Source organism: Vulpes lagopus, chromosome 5, assembly GCF_018345385.1.
Source record: "Vulpes lagopus strain Blue_001 chromosome 5, ASM1834538v1, whole genome shotgun sequence".
In the NCBI taxonomy this organism is placed as follows: Eukaryota; Metazoa; Chordata; class Mammalia; order Carnivora; family Canidae; genus Vulpes; species Vulpes lagopus.
This window is the reverse complement of record NC_054828.1, coordinates 57,213,891-57,236,645: the sequence shown is the minus strand read 5'-3', so window position 1 is coordinate 57,236,645 and position 22,755 is coordinate 57,213,891. Positions and strand designations below refer to the sequence as shown.

Genomic DNA, 22,755 nt, shown 5'->3' with positions numbered 1-22,755 from the left:
GGTGCACGGAAGTCTCTTTTTCCTTTTTTTTTTTTTTTAATCTAGATTTGTTTAACCCAAAAGTTTCTGGGCATGCCCTGTAATACTGCTGAACTAGTGTCATCCAGGGCAGATGATTCTGATCCTCCGTTCCTCCTTCTAACTCGTGCCCACGTCCACGTGCAATCTCGGAGCATGAGCAGGCTGCTGTGGATCCAACACACCTGTCATTGGCATCTCAGAAAGCTACTTTCCAGTCAAAAGTTGTACGTCCCAGGCTCAGCGACTGTTGCTGGAAGTATTGTGAGGGGCCCCTGAGGGGTGACAAGCAGTCAGCTTGCGTGAAGTGCGAAGCTGGGGAGCAGGTGCGTGCTGCTAATGCACGGTGCTTTGGGAAATGAGTCTCTCTGGTGAAAAGAATTTCCAGTATTGGCATAGCGGCTTCTAAGTGTGGAAGGATCCAGATCCAACCAGATCCATGGTTCTGTTGGAGAATCTCCAACTTCTCCAGTGTAACCGGGAAGTTTCTTCTACTACTTCAGAGATTTGGAACCTGAAGTTTGGAGAGATGTCCTGTCTCGTTCAAGATCACAGAGGGAGGGACACCCAGGTGGCTCAGCGCTTGAGCACCTGCCTTGGGCCCAGGGCGTGATCCTGGAGACCCGGATCCCTACAGGGAGCCTGCTTCTCCCTCTGCCTGTGTCTCTGCCTCTCTCTCTCTGGGTCTCTCATTAATAAATAAAATAAAATCTTAAAAAAAAAAAAAGAGGGGGATCCCTGGGTGGCTCAGCGGTTTCGTGCCTGCCTTTGGCCCAGGGCACGATCCTGGAGTCCTGGGATCGAGTCCCACGTCAGGATCCCGGCATGGAGCCTGCTTCTTCCTCCTCCTGTGTCTCTGCCTCTCTCTCTCTCTCATAAATAAATAAATAAATAAATAAATAAATAAATAAATAATCTTTTTAAAAAAAAAAGATCACAGAGGTTGCTGGTGCGAGAAAACCAATGTATGTTCCGAGTCCCGGCCCGGATTTCCTTCCAGCTTAGTTTTGGTTTGACCGCACTGACTTCTGTTGGAGGGATCCCACAAAGGGCCCAGGCTGGGAAGCAGCGGGTCTGAGGTCGAGCTAAGGCTATGCTGCCGATTAGAGGAAGGGTCCCTACAGTTTTTAGGCCTCGGTATCCTCGTTTATTAATAAAAGGCACTGGACATAAACCTCCACATGTTCTGCTCTGAAGCTCTAGGTGCAAAACGCAGACTATGAGATGAATGCAGAGGAGTAAGGACCTCTGGGCAGCCAGAAAGGAGGGGATTACTTAGGATAGGACCACCCTAACCTCAGTGGACCTTAGACTCTTCCCAAAAAGGGACACGGCCGCCACCGCTTGGCTGGCTCAGCCAGGCCCATCCCATCCTGTCTTCCCGGCCTTGTCTTCCTTGCTACCCCCTTCCATGCTCTCCCCCCAGGTTGAAACTGGACTGTTTCCTCTTCTCCAAACAGTCGGTGTATTGCCCCCTCTGCACTTTGACTCCGGATCTTCCCTCTGCCCTGACTCTCCTTCTGTCCCTCTCTCGGCATTTTTGAATCCTTCCCTCCTTTTTAATGCTCAGAGCTAAAAATGTCACCTCCTTCAAGAAGCCTTTTGAGCCTTTACAGCATTTGTTTACCCTCGTGCCCTTCAACATCTCTGCCCGTATCTTACAGATGCCCCTGTGTGTGTGTGTGTGTGTGTGTGTGTGTATCAACAAGGTTATTTTAATAAACAGACACACGAGAGTAATGATCTCAACCTTACATGTGTCCAGAATCAGAAATCGACAGCACACAGTTAGAGATCGTGGGGTTCAGCTTCCACGCTGACTACCTGGTTGTGGTCACACTGCTACTCTGTTTAGAATAGAAACGAAACCAGATCGGCACCCTGCTAACCTCCGACCTGCCTCCCACCCACCACGATCTGCTCTTTCTCTTCCTGTATGAACGACGCTAACTATACCCCCAGGTAACAGGAACCTGGTAACAAATGGAAACACATTCTAAACCAGGCATTTCCCATTTCCTTTTTCATTTTCATTTTATTTATTTATTCATGAAAGACACAGAGAGAGAGGCAGAGACACGGGCATAGGGAGAAGCAGGCTCCATGCAGGGGCCCGACGTGGAACTCGATCCCAGGACCCGGGGTCATGCCCTGAGCTGAAAGCAGACGTCCAGTCACTGAGCCACCCAGGCACCCCGACATTTCCCATTTCTTTTCAATCCGATTTCCCCCCATGTTGTCTTCTGTCAACCTATTCTCTCTAGAAACAGGATGCCTGACAGCACTGAGGCTCATCATCCCGAGACACGCAGAACTGACTGCACCAAGGCCAGGGTTGGCAGTCACATGGGACACCACTGAGCATCCTGTTTTCCTACCTACTTTGAAAGGCTTTGCCTCCTCTTATCAAGACTTATCTGCCCGGCATGCTTTTCACAGGGGACATGGAGGAAACTTGTGTTCTAGAAAACAAATAAGGTGTGAGTTGATTAAGGTGCAAATAAGAATGTATAACTCTTCACAGGGCATCTGGCTCATTCCCTTCTTGGTTCAACAAACATTTAATGAGGGCCTTTTTGGGCCCAGGTACTTGCCATATTGTTTATCTCCTCCATTAGACTGGAACTCCCATAGCCTGGTGAAGAGGGTAGGTAACCAAAGAGCTACAGGATGCCGGTAAGTAGAGTCTTGGGGGGATGGAGGCTCTGAGTGCTGCCGCGGAAATGCAGCTGGGGCCACTGCCCAGTGTGAATGGCTGGGTTGTGGGGTAACGTGTGGCTCATTGAGGGCTGAGCTGGCTTTTGAGGCGTAAGAAGGGACGCACCAGCCCATCAAGGGAGGGGAGGGCATCCCAGATAGAGCAAAAGGGGCGTGTGGAGGCTCAGAGGAATCAGAGAGGCACGTCACTGCAAGTGAAGGGCAGCAAAAGGCGGGGTGTACTTGGTGGCAGATGGTGGGAAGCAAAGCAGAAGAGAGAGGCAGTCGGGAGGGGGCCTTATGGGCCCTGCTCTGGAATCCCACCTACTCCTGGAAGGGAAAGGGGACCCCCGGAAGACCTTAACCTAGAAGGGACATGACCAGTTTTGATGGGTCCTCTGCATCCCTCCTGTGTTGTTGTGCAGATGGGAGAAGAGAGGATTTGGGAACTGAAATGCCTTTCTGAGGTCACACAGCTAAGTGGCAGCGCCTGAACTCCGTGCAGACTGTCCCAGGCCCGGGTAGCTTCCAGTGCTGGGCCCAGATGGGGGAAATCTACCGCTTCTCATCGCCCTCTCTTAAGTGTAGTAAGGGGCCACTTTCTCTCCATCGCTTTCAGGAACCGACAAACAAGAACCAGCCTCCACCGTCCAACTTGCGAAACAAATAGAGCTTTTGGGAGACTTTTGCTCAAAAATCCTTGAGCCCAGTGACAGAGGAGCGTGGCATCTCTTGCTTCTTATAGGAACTGAAGGGTTCCCGAGTGCTGCTCCCTCTGACTGTGCCCCTTTGCTCTGTCCAAGCCCCTCCACCCCTTTCAGGCAGGCTCATATGGTGGCTTCTCCAAGTAAATGGCACTGATAACCGTGCACGTGTTTACTCTGTGGATGCCGACTGGCTGGGGTGGCGATAGCATTTTGGGGTGAGTCCTGGGCAGGGCTAGCTATGTATCTCCTGCTCAAAGTCTCAACATGAGTCCTCTGGTTTAGGAAAACCGTCAGCCTGCCCATGTTGATTCGGGGAGAGGCTATGAGCACTCTCAGGTGGGATGCCATGCCGCTGTCTCCCTTTGGAGCCCACAGCAAAGTCTCTGCTGGGACTCATGGGGGACATTCAAAATACACAGGAGTCAATAAGACCTGGGCACCGACGAACCAGAGGGGACACTGGCCCACAGGGCACCTGCCCGCACCTGGGAGAGACAGCACATCCTCCGCAGCAGGGCTGATCTTGGACGCCCCGTAGCTTGCAGCCAAGATGGCAGCCAACATTCGCTTTTTCTTGAGGCCTCTGCTTGGGATGCTGTGTACCTCCTCTCATACTTGCTTTCAGGGAGTCTGGTGCAGGCCAAGGGCACTGCCAATCCCTATGGCTGGAAGGGCCTATTGGCTGCAGCAGTGCTTCTTGGGGCCAAGCCAAATGGCTGCTCCTTTTCCTCCATCAGCCTCGCAGGAGGGAAGGGTACTCTCGTTCACACAGGAGCCTTCGCCTTCCATAGTTCTGTGTGGACCACAGAGCACTCTCATCTTTTTATGCCTCAGATGATAAATGAATAAGTGTAATTTCAACCCTCACTGAAAGTAGAAGATGAAACCTCATATTTCTTGGGTCCCCCCCAACTCAGTCTTCCTGTTTGGACATGTTCCCCGTCATTAACATAGTAAATGAATTGTTTGACATGTGCTAAAGAAGTTTCAGGAGAAAGAACAACCTATTAGGAACCTTTGGTTCTTCGTATAATGGATTGGAGCTTTTGCGCAAGGCCGAAGGCCTTCTTGACTCGTCACCTTAGTGAATGGAGGCAGGAGCACCACTTTTATAAATTACCCAGCAACATGCACAGCACTGTTGTAACACAGGTTATTAGTCTACAGAAGCTCATATGCATCAGATGCCCAGACAACTACGCACCCACTAACGCGGCACGTCCCTTCTTGCAAAATGATGGTAATATGTCTAACCTGTAGGCCGTGCGCGGCTTCAGTGGTCCGTCACAGAATTTCTGCTGATTGGGATCACATTTTCCACCCAGGCTCTCCATCTCTGCCCCAAGCTTAATGTTAAAGCTCTTGGAGCTGCTGTCAGGACTTTCAGCACATTTGCTGGCAAAATAATCAGTCTGATACATCCGGATAGAGGCATTGTGCCTGTATTCCAGGTAGGAGGGCAGAGGGTGCTGTTGTTCTGGCTTCAGCTCATCACTGCCTGGAGGGAGGAAACCCACAGTGAATGACCGACTTTCTCGTGACTTCGGCGATTTCTCACTAGGTTTCTAAGTCGGCCTCCCCTCTCCCGCCATCTCTTGTTATCTCCAAAGTGCAGACTCTTTGACCTTGAAGGATACTGTGAAATTCTCCTAATGAAGTTAATTTTAATTCACTTCTTCTAAAATAAAAATTCATAATAATATCTGTATACACAGGATGTCATACACACATGTACATGTATTTGTACGCACACACACACCCATCATTTTTCTCGGAAATAAAACGTGCGTGTTTGAGAGGTTAACTCGTTGCATCAGAGGATAATGTGTTCCAGAACTCCAGAAAGTTGGACACTCCCCACTGTACGAGTCAACCCACTCAATAAGTTCTCTGCCTTGCCAACGACCATTGTAGCTGAGCTAATAAGGAAACCCCTATGACCTAGGAAATAGGGAAGAGATAAGAGAAATCAAGTTCAAGGCCAGAACAGTCACCCACAGGCACGCTCCATGTGCCACACCCAGTCTGATAACTGCTCTGTGTGCAGCTCTCTGTTATCTTGAGTCCAGTGTAATCCTGGCTCAAATTTGGCCCCGCCTGTAGCACGCTTCCCAGAACTCTTCCCTGTCCACCCAGCCTGCTGTGTGTTTTGGCACTGCAAGCTCGTTTTGATGTTGGCTGGAGGAAAGCATAATCAGGAAGATAAATATTATAGAGGTAGGATACCATTTACAACTCACTTCAAGGAGTGGCATTGCAGGGGTTCATCACATCCTGGAGCCTTGGTTAATAAAATTCGTTCACAATGAGTGGGTCTTGGAAATACTAACTCGGCAGTAATTGAAGAGGAATGTTGCCTTTGGGATGAACTATAAGCTATGAATGACATTTATAGGAGATGGATTGCTCCCTTAGATCACCAGGGGAGCACGGCCCATCTCCACGCACATCAATAATTGAAGCCCACAAGGCTGGAGAACATGAGGCCGCCTGCTGGGGTTTGGCTTCCTTTTGGTCACTCCCTTACATTCACGTAGTAAAGCTTTGTGCTCACTGCACCTCCATTACATCTAAAATCTCTCCACAGTTCACCGAGTTATCTCTTAAATCCTTATCCACAGATACAAGTAAACATACCTATTTACGAGAGACGTAAGGAAATCTGGGATGCACCACTGACCCTTGAAATGATTTCGTTAATTCTGCATGACCAACTTCAGTACAACTAAATAAAACGTCAAAGCACACAGACCGTTACATACCCTGCGAGACTGAAATACTATTCCGCCTAGGAAGTGCCCCAGGCCCTGTCAGGTTTGGACTCTCTCGCTGCCCACAAATGGGTTAAAATAGTCAGGGATGCTAAAGAAACTCATGGGTAACACCTTAAGCAGTTTTGAAAACTATGAGACACGTCAAATATATTGACACGTCACTGCAGATGCAGACATGTGCTTTGGAGAAACAGGCCACACACGACCTCGGTGGCTAATGCAACACTCCAGTAGGTGGACAAATGCCAACCTACTAAGCTCTAAAAATCCTACTTGGCATCATCTGGGAGGCTGCCATCACCCTTTCCTTGTTTCTGCCTGGCCTGTAGGAATCAGGCAGGCAGTGAGTAATGTCATAGACCAGAACTTGAAATTTACTGCTGAAAATTCAGTAGAGAAAGGGAGAAGGCTTTTCGTGATCATCTTTTCCCTCTTGCTGGCTCTTGAAGGTTTTTTGTGAATTGGTGGGTGGTTTGGAAGCGTGTGCTTCCCTGGGGTGTTTGAGATCAGGGTGGGGGAGACGCCGGAGTACGCGGCTGGCTGGTGGCCGCACCGCAGAGCGTCCACGGCACTGGATGAGCAGTGAGCAGGTGGTGAGGATCAACCAGGCCATCGATGCTCTTCCAGCAGCGCCTGGCTCATCGCGAGACCCTTAAGCGAGGGTCACTGATACCATTGTGGTTGCTACTGTTGTTGCTCACCCGTTGCACAGTTATCACCGGGCTTCTTGCTGAAAGAGCCTGTGCCCACGTATTTGTCACGTCTCCCAGCATCCACTGGAGACGGGGCAGGAGGATATAAAACTTAAGGTTTCTGCTCTAGAACACCTGGCCACAGAAAGAGCTGCTGGGGTGGCCTGGGCTGAGGCAACCCTGGGTCTCAGGGCAGAGAATCCGGCATCACTTACCGTCGGCCTCTCTCACTACCACTGTGAAGTACTTCACAGCTCCGTTGGTGTCACTGAACCAGCTGCAGTTGAAAGTGAAGTTGATGGAGGATTTGCTGATGAGCACATCCTTTTTGTTCACGCGGATGTGTGGTGGTGGAGGAGGGGGCCCTGGAAGGGATGGAGAAGGAATCGGGGGGTCACGGCTCCGCTTTTCCACAGAAACAACAATCGGTGAAATGAAGGTCTCTGCTCACCTACACCAGTGTGTGCGTGTGTATGCCTGTGCATGTAGCTCGCTGCCCCGATGCCCCCCCATGCCCCCATAGGCCGGGCACCTCAAGCACGCTAAGGCCACTTCCTGTGCCTGCTGCTGGGCTGCTCTGCAGGCACCCAGAAGGGTCTGCACCTTCCGGACACTTTCTAGGTCTCTTTCATCCCAGTGACACCAAGTTGCGCTACCGGGGCCGCAAAGTGGGTGGGGGTGCCCCCCAGGAAACACTTACGGTCTATCATCGTGATGGTGCTGCCCTCCACCACCTCACTGCTCATGCCAGCCGACTGCACCTTGATGGACACCAGGTACCTCTTATGGGGCACGAGCATCATGATGTTGAGCAGAGACTTTTCTTTCTCCAGCTTTCTGGAAAACTCAACTTCTTGGGTGTCCATTTTCCGACACTCAATGCTATAACCGTCAAAGTCAGAGTCAGGAGGGATCCAAGAGCAGGCAATGGCCGTGGAGTTCTGAGGCCGGCAATGCAGGTTCTGTATCTTGTCTGGTTCTACAGGAGAGAGAGGGAGAGACGGTTTTTTGTTTGGTTTTGTTTCATTTTTTTCCCCCCAGCTCCTCTGGGCCCCATTTGCTCTGAGACCTAAATAAGTAATTCTCAACATTTACTTGGGTTGCTTTTCAAGAAAGGCAGTTCTATGGCTCTCCCAAGGAATTTCTGCTTCCCAGACCATACTTTGAGAAACGTGAAAAATTACAGTGCTGTTCCTGCTCACATGCCATCCTCCAGGCAGCGAAACTACCTGCGGTTCTCTGTATCCACCATGCTCTCCCACCCCCTGTGCTTGCGGTCATTCAGTTTCTTCTGTCTGACACAGTAGGGACTCAATGAAAGTATCTGATCTCATTAGTTGTGGTGAATGACTCCACAAGAAGTGAGTGATACAGTCTGTCAAGAAAACACCTAGATGACCTGACCATGCAGGTGAATAATCAAACTCTAGGCCCTCCCCAACTTGCTACGTACCTACATCTCTAATTACATCCTATGAAGCTAAATTGTAGATTTTTTAAAAAAGATTTTATTCATTTATTCATGAGACACAGAGAGAGAGAGGCAGAGAGACACAGGCAGAGGGAGAAGCAGGCTCCATGCAGGGAGCCGGACGTGGGACTCAATCCCGGGTCTCCAGGAATAAATTCCTGAGCTGAAGGCAGACACTCAACTGCTGAGCCACCCAGGTGTCCCTAAATTATAGATATTTATATTTAATTTTAGCAGCTGAGCCATTTAAAAAAGAAGGGGTCTCAGTTCCCCAATATGTTAAATCAGAGGGGCTCTGGTCCTGTGCTTCAAGTGTGCCTTGGGGGGCCAGGGGTGCTAGGCTGGGTGACCTCCCTAAGACTTCCCTTCTTTGGCTAGCCCTCTGTCCATAGGGATTTCTGAGGAGCCTTCAGGCTCTTGAATAGCACTTGAAAATCTAGTTCTAAACCATCCTATTTCATTCCAGGAGTCAAAAGTCTTGAATTATAAAAGCCTGCCCGTTGTTTCATTGACCACGGTGGAAAATACAGTAACACAGGCCACATCTTCAGTTTTTTTTGCAACCGGTCTTTGAAGGAACAGGAAGTTGTAAACTAGGATTCCGAGAACACACAGCAGTCTCTTTCTCTTGCAGATTTCTCTTACAGAATTACAATAGTGCATTCTCTGCTTTCCTAAATCTTAAATTTAGCAAACTCTTTTGGTCCTGAGGAAAGCCTTTATAGTTTCTTCAACCAGATGGATTTACCTTATTGTTGAGACGGGCTAGATCTGTAAGTTATTCTTTTTGTTTGTTTGGTAACAATTTTCAGATGGCACTAATCAGTGGCATCACTCCATCAGAAAGGCTCACAAGAGCACTGCATAATGTGGGGAGGGATTAAAAAAAATAAGGCTGAAGACAGTTCTGTTTGACCTTTAGGACACCAAATAGGAAAAACACCTTCCAATTCACTGTTGGGTTTTTATAGTCCCTGTTATAAATCTCATCCTTTTCTCTTTTTTTCCCACCTGCCCTTCCTCCCCAAATTAAAATATATGTTTTGTGCATAAACCTTGTAGACAGGACTGGCTACATAACGTTCAGGGTCCAATGCCACGTGAAAATGCAATGCCCTGTGTTCAAAATATTATTAAGATTTCCAGGTGGTGGCAACAGAAAATTAAACCAAGTGAGGGGTTCCTCTAAGCATGGGCCCTGTGTGCCCGCACAGCTGGTGGCCCTGGCGCTGCTTGCAGAATAGATCATAGTGATCATCCAGGAACGCTGTGTAGACCTAGTAATCCCTCACGGAGCAGCAGTTGTTGCTCCGATTCGGCATATAACATGCCTTCTCCTTCGTCATAGGACTCTTTGTCCCTAACAACCATGACTTGGAAACACTCAGCATCTTTGTGCCACTGCATGAATTTGTGTTTCACATCAAGGTCTAAAATATTTTGCTAAGTCATAACAGTTTAGATTAGAATGATTTGGGGGGAAAAAAGTTATCAACCTGAAGATTTTTCAGGATGAGGCAATTGGCCTTTGAGGCGAGTAGTAATGGCGTCTTTTCTTTTTTTTTTTTAATTTTCATTTATTTATGATAGTCACAGAGAGAGAGAGAGAGAGAGGCAGAGACACAGGCAGAGGGAGAAGCAGGCTCCATGCACCGGGAGCCTGACGTGGGATTCGATCCCGGGTCTCCAGGATCGCGCCCTGGGCCAAAGGCAGGCGCTAAACCGCTGCGCCACCCAGGGATCCCTGGCGTCTTTTCAAACACTAACTGCTCGTTAATCTTTCAAGCTCCTTCCAACCAGACCACAGCTGGAACCCAAAGACACCTTCTCTGTTTAGCCTTGGAGAAAGTCTTTAAAAACACCCTGCCTGATTCGTGATTCTGATTATTTGCTCAAAGAATATGGAAATTTGCTTCCACCTCTTTCCTCAGTTCCATCTCCCCTCTCCTGTCTGCCTCAAAAGCTTATAAATCTTCTAAGACCTTGGGGCACATCCCCTGTCCTCAAGAAATGTGTCTGCTATATGCAATGTGCTCTTCTAAGGACTGTGAACAGTGCAGAAGTGAGTGAGGCATTAGCCCGAACCTCTAGGAGGGAGAGGAGTCCAAACCAGCCATAATACGGGGGAGAAAGGAGAATGTGCCAGAAATGGAGAAAGAAGGTGCCGGATGGAGCGCTAGACAACTTTCCGGAGTTAGAGGTGGGCAGGAGTTAGCAAAGGCTTTCTGGCAGAGATGACCCCTCCCCAAGATACTGGGAAAGGGGCCTTTTAGGCAGAGGAGAGCATGAACCCAGGCACCCGAGGTGGGGCTGGGGGCTGGGAAGGTGGAAGATAAGGAGTTACAAGTTGTTCATCATGGCTGGAGCGTATGCGTGGGACCCAGAGTCATGGGATGATCCTACACGAGGGTTATGGCCCACAATGGACCACCAAGAGCCCGTCCTGAGCTTGCTGTAAATGAAAATCCTTAGTCCTTTTTCACCGATTTCTCTTGACACTCAACTAGGCAACCTCAAACTGCTCTTTGGATACAATGTGGAGCACAAGTTATAATTACTCTACCATTAATGTCTGTTGAATAGGTGAAACAACTACTTGCTAAAATTTCTAATTTTCAACCATGTATTTTATCGATAACCACTATCTGATCCAATCTTTGAAACTACATATGCTGGTATCATTGAAAAATAGCTATTTGGATTGAGGTTCCTGTACCGAAACCCTTTGTTTCTTTGGGCTTTGTTGCAACTATCCCAAAGTGCCTTTGGGAAGAAACTGATATATATTTCATGCTTGAAGTATTTTTATCTGCGGGATTTATAGCAATATGTCCTAACTGATCCCTCTGTTTCTAGTTTGCCCCTTTCAATCTATACTCCACACTGTACCCAGACTGCAAATCTGGTTATGATATCTCGGATGCACATCCCTCAGTGACTCCAATCGATTGGGGATAAAGTTAAAGTCACTCCCCCTGGTTCACAAGACATTTTATGACCCGATTTTCCTAATCTTCACCTTTTATGCTCTGGTCAATGAAAATCCTTTCCATTCCTCTATCCTGTCTGGTCTTGGAATATTTTATTCTCTACCTAGCATATTCTCCATTTCTTTCCCCATATCAACCTAGTGAATCTTATTCTTCTCTTAGGTTTTGATTTGGAGGCTTCTTCTTCTAGGAAGCTCCCTTGTATTGAGTGAGACGCCCCTACCATGAGTTTCTATAGAGCCAAATACTCCTTCCTCACACTTCCCACTCAACCCCATGCTCCCTGAGGGCAGAGATAATGTCTTTATTGTCCCCCTTTGTTCATGTTGAAGGAATGAACAAGTCTATACAGACCTCTGTCTGAATTCAAATCTAACCAATCACAAGGAAAAATGTAAATTTAAACAAAGTCTCAAGGGCACCTAGGTGGCTCAGTGGTTGAGCATCTGCCTTTGGCTCAGATCGTGATGTTGGGGGCCTGGGATCGAGTTCTGTATCAGGTCCCTGCAGGAAGCTTGCTTCTCCCTCTGCCTGTGTCTCTGCCTCTCTCTGTGCCTTTCATGAATAAACAAATAAAATCTTTAAAAAATAAAAAAATTAAAAATGAACCTCACTGGAATAAGATGTCACGACACATACTTCCCCCTCACTCCATCTGAGAACCAAGAGTAGCAAAACATGTCATACTTGTCCTCACAGATCCAAATATTGGCTTGCTGTAGGTTTTCTTGGAGTCACCACTGACAGTCTTGACACTAAATTGATAGGATCTGCCTGGACGAAGACCATGTATGATTCGTCCTTCTGATTTTCTGTTGCTGTAGGGGTTGAAGACTGTGATTGCATCTCGGGGGGACCACTGCAGCTCAAAGTCATCATAGTCTGTCCAGTCTGGTGGCCCCTTCCAGGTGATGGCCAAGGAGGTGTTTGTAACATCCGCAAATGACATAAGACTGGGAGGACTTGGGGCTGCATGTAAGAGAAGGTGAAAAAAAAATCACATAAACACGTCTCTGCCGTAACAGCTACAGCTAAGAGAGCTGAGTGACATCAGACATACCTCAATGTGCCTCATAGGAAGAGATAATGGGAAAACCTAACAATAGAAGCTTCTATCTCTAGTGCTTACTATGTGTCAGGTGCTGTCCTCAAATGTGTTCTGTGCATTTTCTTTACTTTTCATAACCTGAGTTTTCTTACCAGGGTGCTGTGGAGCAGGGGTGGGCCCTAAATGGGTTACAAGTGTGGAAAGGTACGGGTTCTGTTAGAGTTTGAGGTGTGAGGGCTACAGTCCACACAGTCCTGTCCAGATAGCCTTGTTCCTTGGCCCCAGGGTGGCATGCAGACTAACACTATCTGTGTATGCCCAGGAAATACAATACTTAGGAAGCATCGCCCATAGTAACGCAATGATGAGGCATGTGTTAATCCCCACTTTACAGATAAGGAAACTGAGACTTCAAGATGCTCCATGACCTTCCTAGTGTCATGAAGGCAAGTGGCAGAGCTAAGGCCCTAGACCTTGTTCCTAGATCTCTCGTGGTGCAGTGGAGAAGGTCTGTTTCCTTTATCCACCGTATCGTGGTGCCTTGCCAAGGTCAGGGGCACACCATGATGGATCTTCTTTCTTCTTAAAACCATAACTCGTTGTCCTACCAATACTAGCCTTGGGCAAGCGGGCTTCTTACCTGTTCTGCTCTCCCCCGTGAGCCTGTTGCTGAGGTCCCCACTGTGAGTTACCACACACAGCGTGTACTTCCGTCCAGGAACGAGGCCGTGGAAACGCCATTCTGTTAGGTCCTTGTCTCTCCAGTTCTCCTTCTTCGTGCCATTGGGGTTGTAGAGAATCAGCTCATAAAAGTCAAAGTCCCCGGAGGCTGGACTCCAGCTGAACCAGAGACTGTCTGTCATGTTCCGATTGGATCCCCTGAGGTTACTCACAGAAGCTGGGACTTAAGCACAGTGGAAACCTTGACTGAGAACACAGGAGGCAGCTGCAAAGCCATCTGGCCTACAGCTGAGAATATGAGCTCTGTTGGGCATGTGGGTGAGAGGCGCCCGTTGTAGGAGCCAGATCTTGCCTGGATTGCCGGGCATGTCACTCTAGGGGCACGTGGTCTAAGATGTGGTACAAACGGAAATAACACAAAGCCCCACAAGTGGTGGCTTCTATCTGCTTGCCACACGAGGTCTGATAAACATCTCAAATGAGAGCTTCAGAAATGACTGGTTAAAACTGGTCAAACGGTTTATACCTCGGCTTCTAAAAGGCCCCAAAAGTGTTCACAGGAGGTCGCAGCCCCTTCCAGGCTGGCATCTCACCCAGGCCCCTTGGCCCATCACCTCCCCCTCTGGGCCTCTCCACTTGCTCTCGTAGGTTCCCAGTTTCCTCCTCCCTTTCCCACCCAAATCTATATTGGGAGAGCCTCGCTTGGGAAAAGAGTGTTAGCAGTCACGTCTACCGCCGTGTGACTTAGTCACGCTGGCACCTGTCCCGTGGGTATTTAAGCTTCCTTATTCTCCAGAGAGTGAAGACTCTTGTCTCTTGATGGAGGAACTTTAAACTTTTAGTGAGCAGATAAGGGAAGATGTGCAGAGGTCGGAAGCCCTGGCAAAGGCAAGGCCGAGACGACTGTGCCCGGGTCTAGGCAGTCCCGGATCTGTGGCTCGTGTGCACCGTCTCCCCCAGGACATGCTCAGAGCCTCGGCTGGTGCTGGGAGGTGCTCCGCACAGGGCTTCCTCTGTCTAAAATGCTGTCTCGTCCTGCTAAGTCACCGTCACTACTTGCTGCTTGTCTCTTTCCCAGGCCTGCAGGTGTCCCCAGTCACCTCCCTCAAGAGCGTGCTGTGGGCGCCCCCCCCCTCCCCCCGCCAATGTGAGCTCCCCAGGTCAGGGGCCTCTTCAGCCCCATGCCTGGCACGTAAAGCACACAAACACCATCGTCAAATGAGAAAAAAAAATGCCAGAAGAATAAGAGAGTGAACTCAGATTACAGAAAAGAGTGCACTCCGTGTGTCACTGGCAGCCCACAGAGAGGTCTCTGTCTCTCCTTTCCCTGCAACACGTGGTGTTCTTTCTCGCAGCCCTGTCTCTGCCTCCCAGCACTCACTGCTCGGTCCCTTTGGCAGAGGCCCGGCTCTGGAGCTGCCCCCCACTCCTCCACTGCCCTCATGTCTTGCACAGGCCTGAAGGGCATGGCTTGAGTCGGGCCACACTGGCTTACAGCCCTCTTGCGGCAGCGTGCTGGCAAACAGAGGAGCCAGGTTCATTTCTCCACCAAACCCTAAGATGCCCACAGTGGTGGCAAGAGAGCAGAAGCCAGTGCGGAAGCTATGCTGGTATGTGATCAGAGGTCCGATTTAGAGTCAAGAAGCCTGAAGGTCACAAAAGTCACATTGAGCTAGGCCACGTCCAGAATAGGAAACTCTAAAGACAAATGATGGAACAGTCAGCAAATACTGACACCATTTCCCTGCCATACACATTCCCGCTTGGGGCCAGGCCTTACCTGTTCTACCGAATATGAAAGACTCATTAGACAGCTCCCCACTGTGAGTGACAATCACCATTTTGTACATTCGGCCTTGTAGCAAGTTCTGGAAAGAGAAGCTCTGGATTTGTGGGTCAACTTGAGCTCTCTCCTGAAGCGTTCGGTCTGGGTTGTAGAGAAAGATGTTGTACCAGTTGAGCTCCCCCTCTGAGGTGGTCCAGCTGAAGGACAGGTGTCTGGTGGAGTTCTCTGTGATCCTCAGATTGGTGACGGCTGCTGGGACTGGAAGAGTTGAGCGAGAGAGTGAGACTGAGTTACAGCAAGCCCCCCGACACAGCCCAGGTCTGTGGTCCACATGGACACACAGCACAGCGACTCAAAATACTTGGTCTCTGCCTTCAGAAAATATCGACTTCATGGAGACCCAAAGTGAGGAAGACTGAATTTTGTGCATTAATGATGTTGAAGCTGCTAATGAGAAAACCCAAACCAAACCAAACCAAACCAAACCAAAACAAAAACCCTAAAAAAGCCCCACAAGAGAACAAAGAAAAACCAGTAATGGGAAATTATCTTCAAAGACGTTTTTTTGGGGGGGTATAAAATAAAGGTTAATCTGACCTGTGTGACTAAACATTTTTCTAATACTAAGAGCTAGATCAGAAATCAAAAAACGATCTCTGACCACCGTCTCAAAGCTGAGGAATGGCCCTTGGGGGTAAGGGCAGCAGGGAGGGAAGAGCAGTGGGAGAGAAAGAGAAAGCAGGCGATTCGATTCAGGGATAGAGGAAAGAGAAGCAAGAGGAAAAGCCAAAACCATTTTTTTTTTTTAAAGATTTACATTGGGATTTGATGACCCCCTTGGCCTTCAGTGGTATCTGTTGGCAAAGTGATCAAGAAGCACCAGAGATGACCTGCTGCCAAGCTGCCTGCACTGGTGCTGCCCGATTCCACAGAAGTCGTGGGATACCAGTGGAAACAGGACAGGACACCTGCCTTGGTCTCTCCTGGGTTCTCTTCCCTCCATGCCAAACACTTCCTCTTTTGCCCTCTCCCTCTCCTTGCACCAAGGTCCTTAAAAGTTGGTATTTCCCATCATGCCATCCTTTCTCCTCATACTCTGTAACGCTAGCTGAGCAACCTCTCTCGTCCAATTTATGGATTGCTACGGTCTGAATGCTTATGTCCCCTCCACCTCCAAACTCATATGTTGAAACCCAACCCCTGAGGTGACAGTATTAGGGAATGTGGCCATTGGGAGGTGGTCAGGGTCATGAGGGTGGAGCCCTCACGAATGGGAGCAGTTCCCTTATAAAACAGACCCCAGAGAGCTCTCTCTTTGTCCTTCTATCATGTGAGACACAGCAAGAGGACACCATCTATGAACCAGAAAATGGGCTCTCACCAGACCCTGAATCTGCTGGTGCCTTGATCTTGGACTTCCATCCTACAGAACTGTGAGAAATACAGGCTTGTTCAAGCCACCCAGTTTATGGTATTTTGGTTAGAGCAGCCTTAGACGAATACATGAATTTAACTAGAATTTTGGGGGATCCCTGGGTGGCGCAGCGGTTTGGCGCCTGCCTTTGGCCCGGGGCGCGATCCTGGAGACCCGGGATCGAATCCCACATCGGGTTCCCGGTGCGTGGAGCCTGCTTCTCCCTCTGCCTGTGTCTCTGCCTCTCTCTCTCTCTCTGTGACTATCATAAATAAATAAAAAAATTAAAAAAAAAATTTAACTAGAATTTTGGTCCAAATACTTATCTTCGGCTCACTTTTCTGAGCTTTGGCCACATTTTCAGTTACCTATGATCATCTCTCATGGCAAATCATTCAGACATCTTAAACTCAGTCTAGAACTGAACCCTGTCCATTTCCCCTCCTCTGGCTTCTTTTATCTTGATTAATGGCATCATCCTCTACCAGACACCCCCAGGTAGCAATTCTGGAATCTTCCGTTCTTCCTTCTGTACTCTACTCAGACCCCCAAATGCCAGCTTACCTAATGAGGAAATATTTCTTGTCATTCCTATATCTGCAATCATCTATGACCCCAAGTATCTTTCTGACCACATCCCCCCACCTTGTTCTCACTCACTGTGCTCCAGCTATCCTGGCCTCTTGACCGGTCCAACAGGCCAGACACACTCTGCTTCAGAGTCTCCACCTTGCCGTTGGCTCTGCGTAGGGATACTCTTCTGCCAAATACCTGCATAATCCTTTGTCTCCCTTCTTTCAGACATTTACTCAAATATCACCTTCTCGACAAAACCTCCAAGGACTGTACTATCTACAATTGTAAGCCTCTAACACTTGCCATCCCCTTTCCTGATTTAATTTTCTCTTTGGTGTTCACCACCACCTAACCAACTACATTCTTTGCTTATTTTGTTTGTTGCCTTTCTACCCTCCTAGAGTATGAGTTTCATGACCATCAGGGTTTGCTTTATACACTTCTGTGCATTTAGAAAGGTGCCTGGCACATCGTAGGTGCTCAGTGACGAATGAATGAATGAGTGAGTCTCTTCTCCATTCACTGTATCTGCCATTGCCATCTGATTTATCTTCTTTAAGGCACAAATTGTTATTACACAACACTCACTCTTTGGCATAAAACCCTGTAGGGTCTCCTCACTTCTTACAAGTTGAAAAATAAACTCCTGAGGAAGACAGGCCAGGCACTCTCTAATCTGGCCCCAATCCCCATTGTGCCACCCATATTTCCTCCATCCACGGCTCCTCGCTAGTCCTTCTCACACCTCCCTATCTTGACGTAGGGTTGTCTGGTCTGTCTGCACAGTGTGCCCTTCTATCTTCTCTCCACAGGCAGGATTGTCTCATCCTTCATGATAGTACTGAAATGCCAGTTTTATGAAGACCTCCCCATTCAACCCAACCCCCATGCTCCTCTGGATGTTGGACATTCTTTCTTCTACACGATCCTTGTCACCATGTACTATCATCCTTTGTCTATGTGTCTGTCTCCCCCACCAGTTAGCCAGCTCTTCAGGACAGAGCATGCCTCGTTCATCTTTATGTCCCTGTCAGCATCACCCACCCCTCTTCAGACCTAGCTCCTTAGTGAGTAAGTAATCCATTAGACCACCGTTGTGGTCTGAAGAATGACCCCCACGGATGTCCACGTCCTAGTCCCCAGAACCTGGGAATATGTTACCTTATGTGGCAAAGGGGACCTTATAGATGTGATTAAGTTAAGCATCTCGAGGCAGGGAGCTTATGCTGGATTGTCCGGGTGGTGACCAATGTAATCACGAGACTCCTGAAAAGATGGAAGAGGGAGGCAGAAGAGTCGAGAAAGAGATATGGTGACATACATAGAGGTTAGACAGCAATGCCATTGCTGGAAGGGGGACGTGAGGCAAGGAATGTGAGTGGCTTCTGGTAGCTGAAAAGGGCAAGGAGAGGATCTCCCCCTAAAGTCTCTAGGAGAAATACAGCCCTGCCGATACCCGGGGCCTTGACGTTAGCCCCCAAGGACCCACTTCCAGATGCTGACCTCCAGAACTATGATAATATACTGGTGTTGTTTTAAGCCACTGAATTGGTGGTAATTCATCACAGCGGCAGTAGGTTTTAGGAATCTATCTAACTTGGAGTGGGGTAGGTGAAGCCCGCGTGAAGAGGCTGATTGATGGGAAAGTGATAAATCACCGTGAATGTCCCCATTGTGTCAAGAAATAGATATCATCTCCCCGTGTGGCCTCAGCCCTCTGACCCTGCGACTCTGAAGGAGCAGCACCCAGGGAGGGATCTGGGGCGAGACAAGCTGTACACATTACCTGTTCGGCCTTCAGTTTGGGCTTCCTTGCTGAGGAGCCCTCCGCTGACGGTTAGGATCTGTATCTTGTATTTCTTTCCTGGCGTTAGGTCTTCAAATTTGTGCTGCTTGGTGGTGGCTGGCTCTGATGTATTACTCAGAAGGATCCCATTGTCATTTAGAAGCAGGATCTCATACCTCTCCGCCACACCAACGGCTTTTTGCCAACTCACTGTTAAGGAATGACTGCTGTATGCATTGTCTGCAATGATTCCTTGGACAGATGCTGGGACTGCAAAGGGAGAAGAGAGGCGAGGGCTGTCAGGTTCCCTCACTTAGGGTAAACCAACTGAGAAACCAGTTGAGAAAAACTTTAAATCGACTGCAGGAAGGCGATGATGGCACCGCTTCACTCGTGTTGTATGGACACTTTCCATGTGCCCTTAGGAGGAAGCATTTCTTGGCCCGAATTATCTGTACACCTGCTTTGAGTCTCCATTATTTCCTCTGAATTTAGACAGGATCTTGAAGTCAAACAAGTAGAAAAATTAGCGAAAGTGACACTGATAAATATGCAAAGTGATTCATATTTATGTATCTAGAAAGTGGAAGATGCTGAACAAATTTACATTCAGTGAATATAGTATAAATGGCGGAATTATGTTTAGACTTTCATTCCCAAGATTACCTTGAGTCAAAGCTTTCAGCCTTGACCTAAGTAGTAGTGTATAATAATTTTTCTTTACTATGTTTCATGATGTGAAAGGCAAAATAGTATTATTTTTCATAATATTTTCTGTCCTAGGTTCATATTTTTTTCTCATTCTACATAATCTTACATCTCATCCACTCCCATGGTTTGAATTGTTACCCATATGGTGACGATTCCCAAATTTAAACTTGTAGTTCAGATCTCTCTTCTATTTTTGCAAATGACATCTCTCCCTGCATGTTCCATCCAATTCTCAAGAGGTCCAAATTGGACTCCTTAGCTCCCTCCCCATAACCTCCTCATTGTCCTTTGCTTCGCTTGGTACAAGTCAGAAATGTGGGTTGTCACTCTTACTCTTCCACATGTAATCCAACATGGGTCTTGTAATATCTATGTCCTAAAATTTATATCCCTTTGGTGTATCCACTTCTCTCCCTTCTCTGTCCACTACCACTGCCCTAGGACAATAGCATCCCCCACTACATGACTGACCAGTGCCCTTGCTTCCTCGCCTCCCACACTGTATCTGGCATATTCTCATAGCAGTGCCATGCAGATGGCTCTTCAATGGCTCTCCATAATTCTAAACACCTTCCAAGGCATAGGAAGCCTTTCATGACTCGGTCCATCTACTTACTTAGCCATATGGCTCATCTTTATTCTAACATACGCTGTAGTATGTAGGTCCTCAAATGTGCCAGGCTTTCTCTCACTTCCAGGCCTTTGTTTTTTTCTGCTGGAACCAAGTCAATATACGGGGCACCAGTATGACTTTTATTATTATTTTTTTTTTACACCAGTATGACTTCTTAATGTCTATTTAAATGTTACTTTTTCCTGGAAGCCTTCCCCGACTCTTCCTTCATGTTTGCTCCTGACACACCCCACTATTGCTTTTATTTTAGAAGTCATCATGTTGTAAATGCCTTTTCATTTCTTTCACTTTCACTAGATGATAAGCTTCTTGAGGTTGGGGGCTCTATCTTGCTACTGAATTCCCCATTTTCTAACACAGTGCTTGACATGTGGTTGAAGAGACACATATATGAAATCAAGACACAGTAGGGCACAGTCCAGAAGCCCAGGCCACACAACTAAATGAGTGGTTGTGGGAATGGAAGTCATCTTACAAGTTTGTATCGCAGTAGAGAAGGCATAAGGTTTGGAGCCAGACAGACCTAGTTTTGAGTTATCACTCTTGGTCTAATTGCATGTATCCTTGATGAAGTTTTATAAGCCTTCGGAGCCTCACTTTCCTCCTCTGTAAGATGGACTAGATGTAAAAAAGAAAACCATAGCTGGGGGCATCACAATGCCAGATTTCAGGTTGTACTACAAAGCTGTAGTCATCAAGACAGTGTGGTACTGGCACAAAAACAGACACATAGATCAATGGAACAGAATAGAGAATCCAGAAGTGGACCCTCAACTTTATGGTCAACTAATATTCGACAAAGCAGGAAAGACTATCCACTGGAAGAAAGACAGTCTCTTCAATAAATGGTGCTGGGAAAATTGGACATCCACATGCAGAAGAATGAAACTAGACCACTCTCTTGCACCGTACACAAAGATAAACTCAAAATGGATGAAAGATCTAAATGTGAGACAAGATTCCATCAAAATCCTAGAGGAGAACACAGGCAACACCCTTTTTGAACTTGGCCACAGTAACTTCTTGCAAGATACATCCACGAAGGCAAGAGAAACAAAAGCAAAAATGAACTATTGGGACTTCATCAAGATAAGAAGCTTTTGCACAGCAAAGGATACAGTCAACAAAACTCAAAGACAACCTACAGAATGGGAGAAGATATTCGCAAATGACGTATCAGATAAAGGGCTAGTTTCCAAGATCTATAAAAAACTTCTTAAACTCAACAGCAAAGAAACAAACAATCCAATCATGAAATGGGCAAAAGACATGAACAGAAAGCTCACAAAGGAAGACATAGACATGGCCAACTTCCACATGAGAAAATGCTCTGCATCACTTGCCATCAGGGAAATACAAATCAAAACCACAATGAGATCCCACCTCACACCATTGAGAATGGGGAAAATTAACAAGGCAGGAAACCACAAATGTTGGAGAGGATGTGGAGAAAGGGGAACCTTCCTGCACTGTTGGTGGGAATGTGAAATGTTGCAGCCACTCTGGAAAACTGTGTGGAGGTTCCTCAAAGAGTTAAAAATAGACCTGCCCTATGACCCAGCAATTGCACTGCTGGGGATTTACCCCAAAGATACAGATGCAATGAAACGCCGGGACACCTGCACCCCAATGTTTATAGCAGCAATGTCCACAGTAGCCACACTGTGGAAGGAGCCTTGGTGTCCACCGAAAGATGAATAGAGATAATTTTATTTTTTTATTTTTATTTTTTAAAGATTTTATTTATATATTCATGAGAGACACACACACACAGAGAGAGAGAGAGAGAGAGAGAGAGAGGCAGAGACATAGGCAGAGAGAGAGAAACAGGCTCCATGCAGGGAGCCCGATGTGGGACTCGATCCGGGATTCCAGGATCACGCCCTGGGCTGAAGGCAGGCACTCAACCGCTGAGCCACCCAGGCATCCCGAATAGAGATCATTTTAAATGTCTGCCAGATAGCAGGTGCTTTTAGCTCATTTGTGTTTTAAAAGTAATATATTATTGGTAATGTTAACATAAATGGACACATCATTTCTTCATTTGTTACTTGTTCTTATAACAAATTAAGTAAACGGCATAGGTGTTCATTTAAAAAAATTTGAGAAAGGGGTAAATTTTACAGAAGATAGTAAATATTTACATGTAAAGAGTTACTGTAAATGGAGATGTCTACGAAAGTTTTTATATCCTTTAGCAAGCGTGAAAATTTGTTCAAATGATTTGGCTCCTCATTAACTTTCTTTTGTTTTGAAGATCTCTCTTAATAAAGAAAAATGCAAAAAGAAAATAGAAGGGCTCTTGAAACCACATTGAATTATGGCTTTGAATTTAGATATTTTTGACTGTGAGTAGCTAAGCCAGCCCATGTGTCATCCCGTTATGGAGAACAATTTGGCTCTTCTCCAGGTGGGCACTCACCTGTCCGCCCCACTGCGTCTATCTGGTTCTTGAGGGACCCGCTGACTGAGGCGATCACAATCTGGTACAATTCCCCAGCCTCCAGCCGCTGGAATGTGTACTCAGAGACGTGCTTGGAGATGGTCTGAGACTCAACCTTTTGATTTTGCCTGAAGGCTGACACGGTGTAGGAATCAACATCACCACCACCAGGAGTCCAGTTGACTGTCAGGCTGTCTGTCGCCCCGTTGGGAGAAATGTGAATGTTTTTGACAGCGCTTGGAACTAAAAAGGAAAATAAATTTAAAAGTTATCACTTGAATGAATTAGGGGAATTTTCAACCAACATTGTCATGCTTCTTGTATTTT

The 22,755-nt window shown here is 47.3% G+C and overlaps 1 protein-coding gene across 3 annotated transcripts in view; it reads right to left on the bottom strand.

Moving 5' to 3' along the window:
- The window catches only part of PTPRB (protein tyrosine phosphatase receptor type B), a 124,489-nt gene that overhangs the window by 26,884 nt on the left and 74,850 nt on the right, over positions 1-22,755 (bottom strand). For all 3 annotated transcript variants that reach the window (XM_041754206.1, XM_041754207.1, XM_041754208.1), the window contains 8 exons: positions 22,408-22,671; positions 18,641-18,910; positions 14,859-15,122; positions 13,038-13,301; positions 12,037-12,318; positions 7,589-7,867; positions 7,104-7,253; positions 4,677-4,920 (listed from right to left, as the gene is read on the bottom strand). In XM_041754206.1, the coding sequence (XP_041610140.1) occupies positions 4,677-4,920; positions 7,104-7,253; positions 7,589-7,867; positions 12,037-12,318; positions 13,038-13,301; positions 14,859-15,122; positions 18,641-18,910; positions 22,408-22,671 (2,017 nt within the window). The remainder of the gene's footprint in view (positions 1-4,676; positions 4,921-7,103; positions 7,254-7,588; positions 7,868-12,036; positions 12,319-13,037; positions 13,302-14,858; positions 15,123-18,640; positions 18,911-22,407; positions 22,672-22,755) is intronic.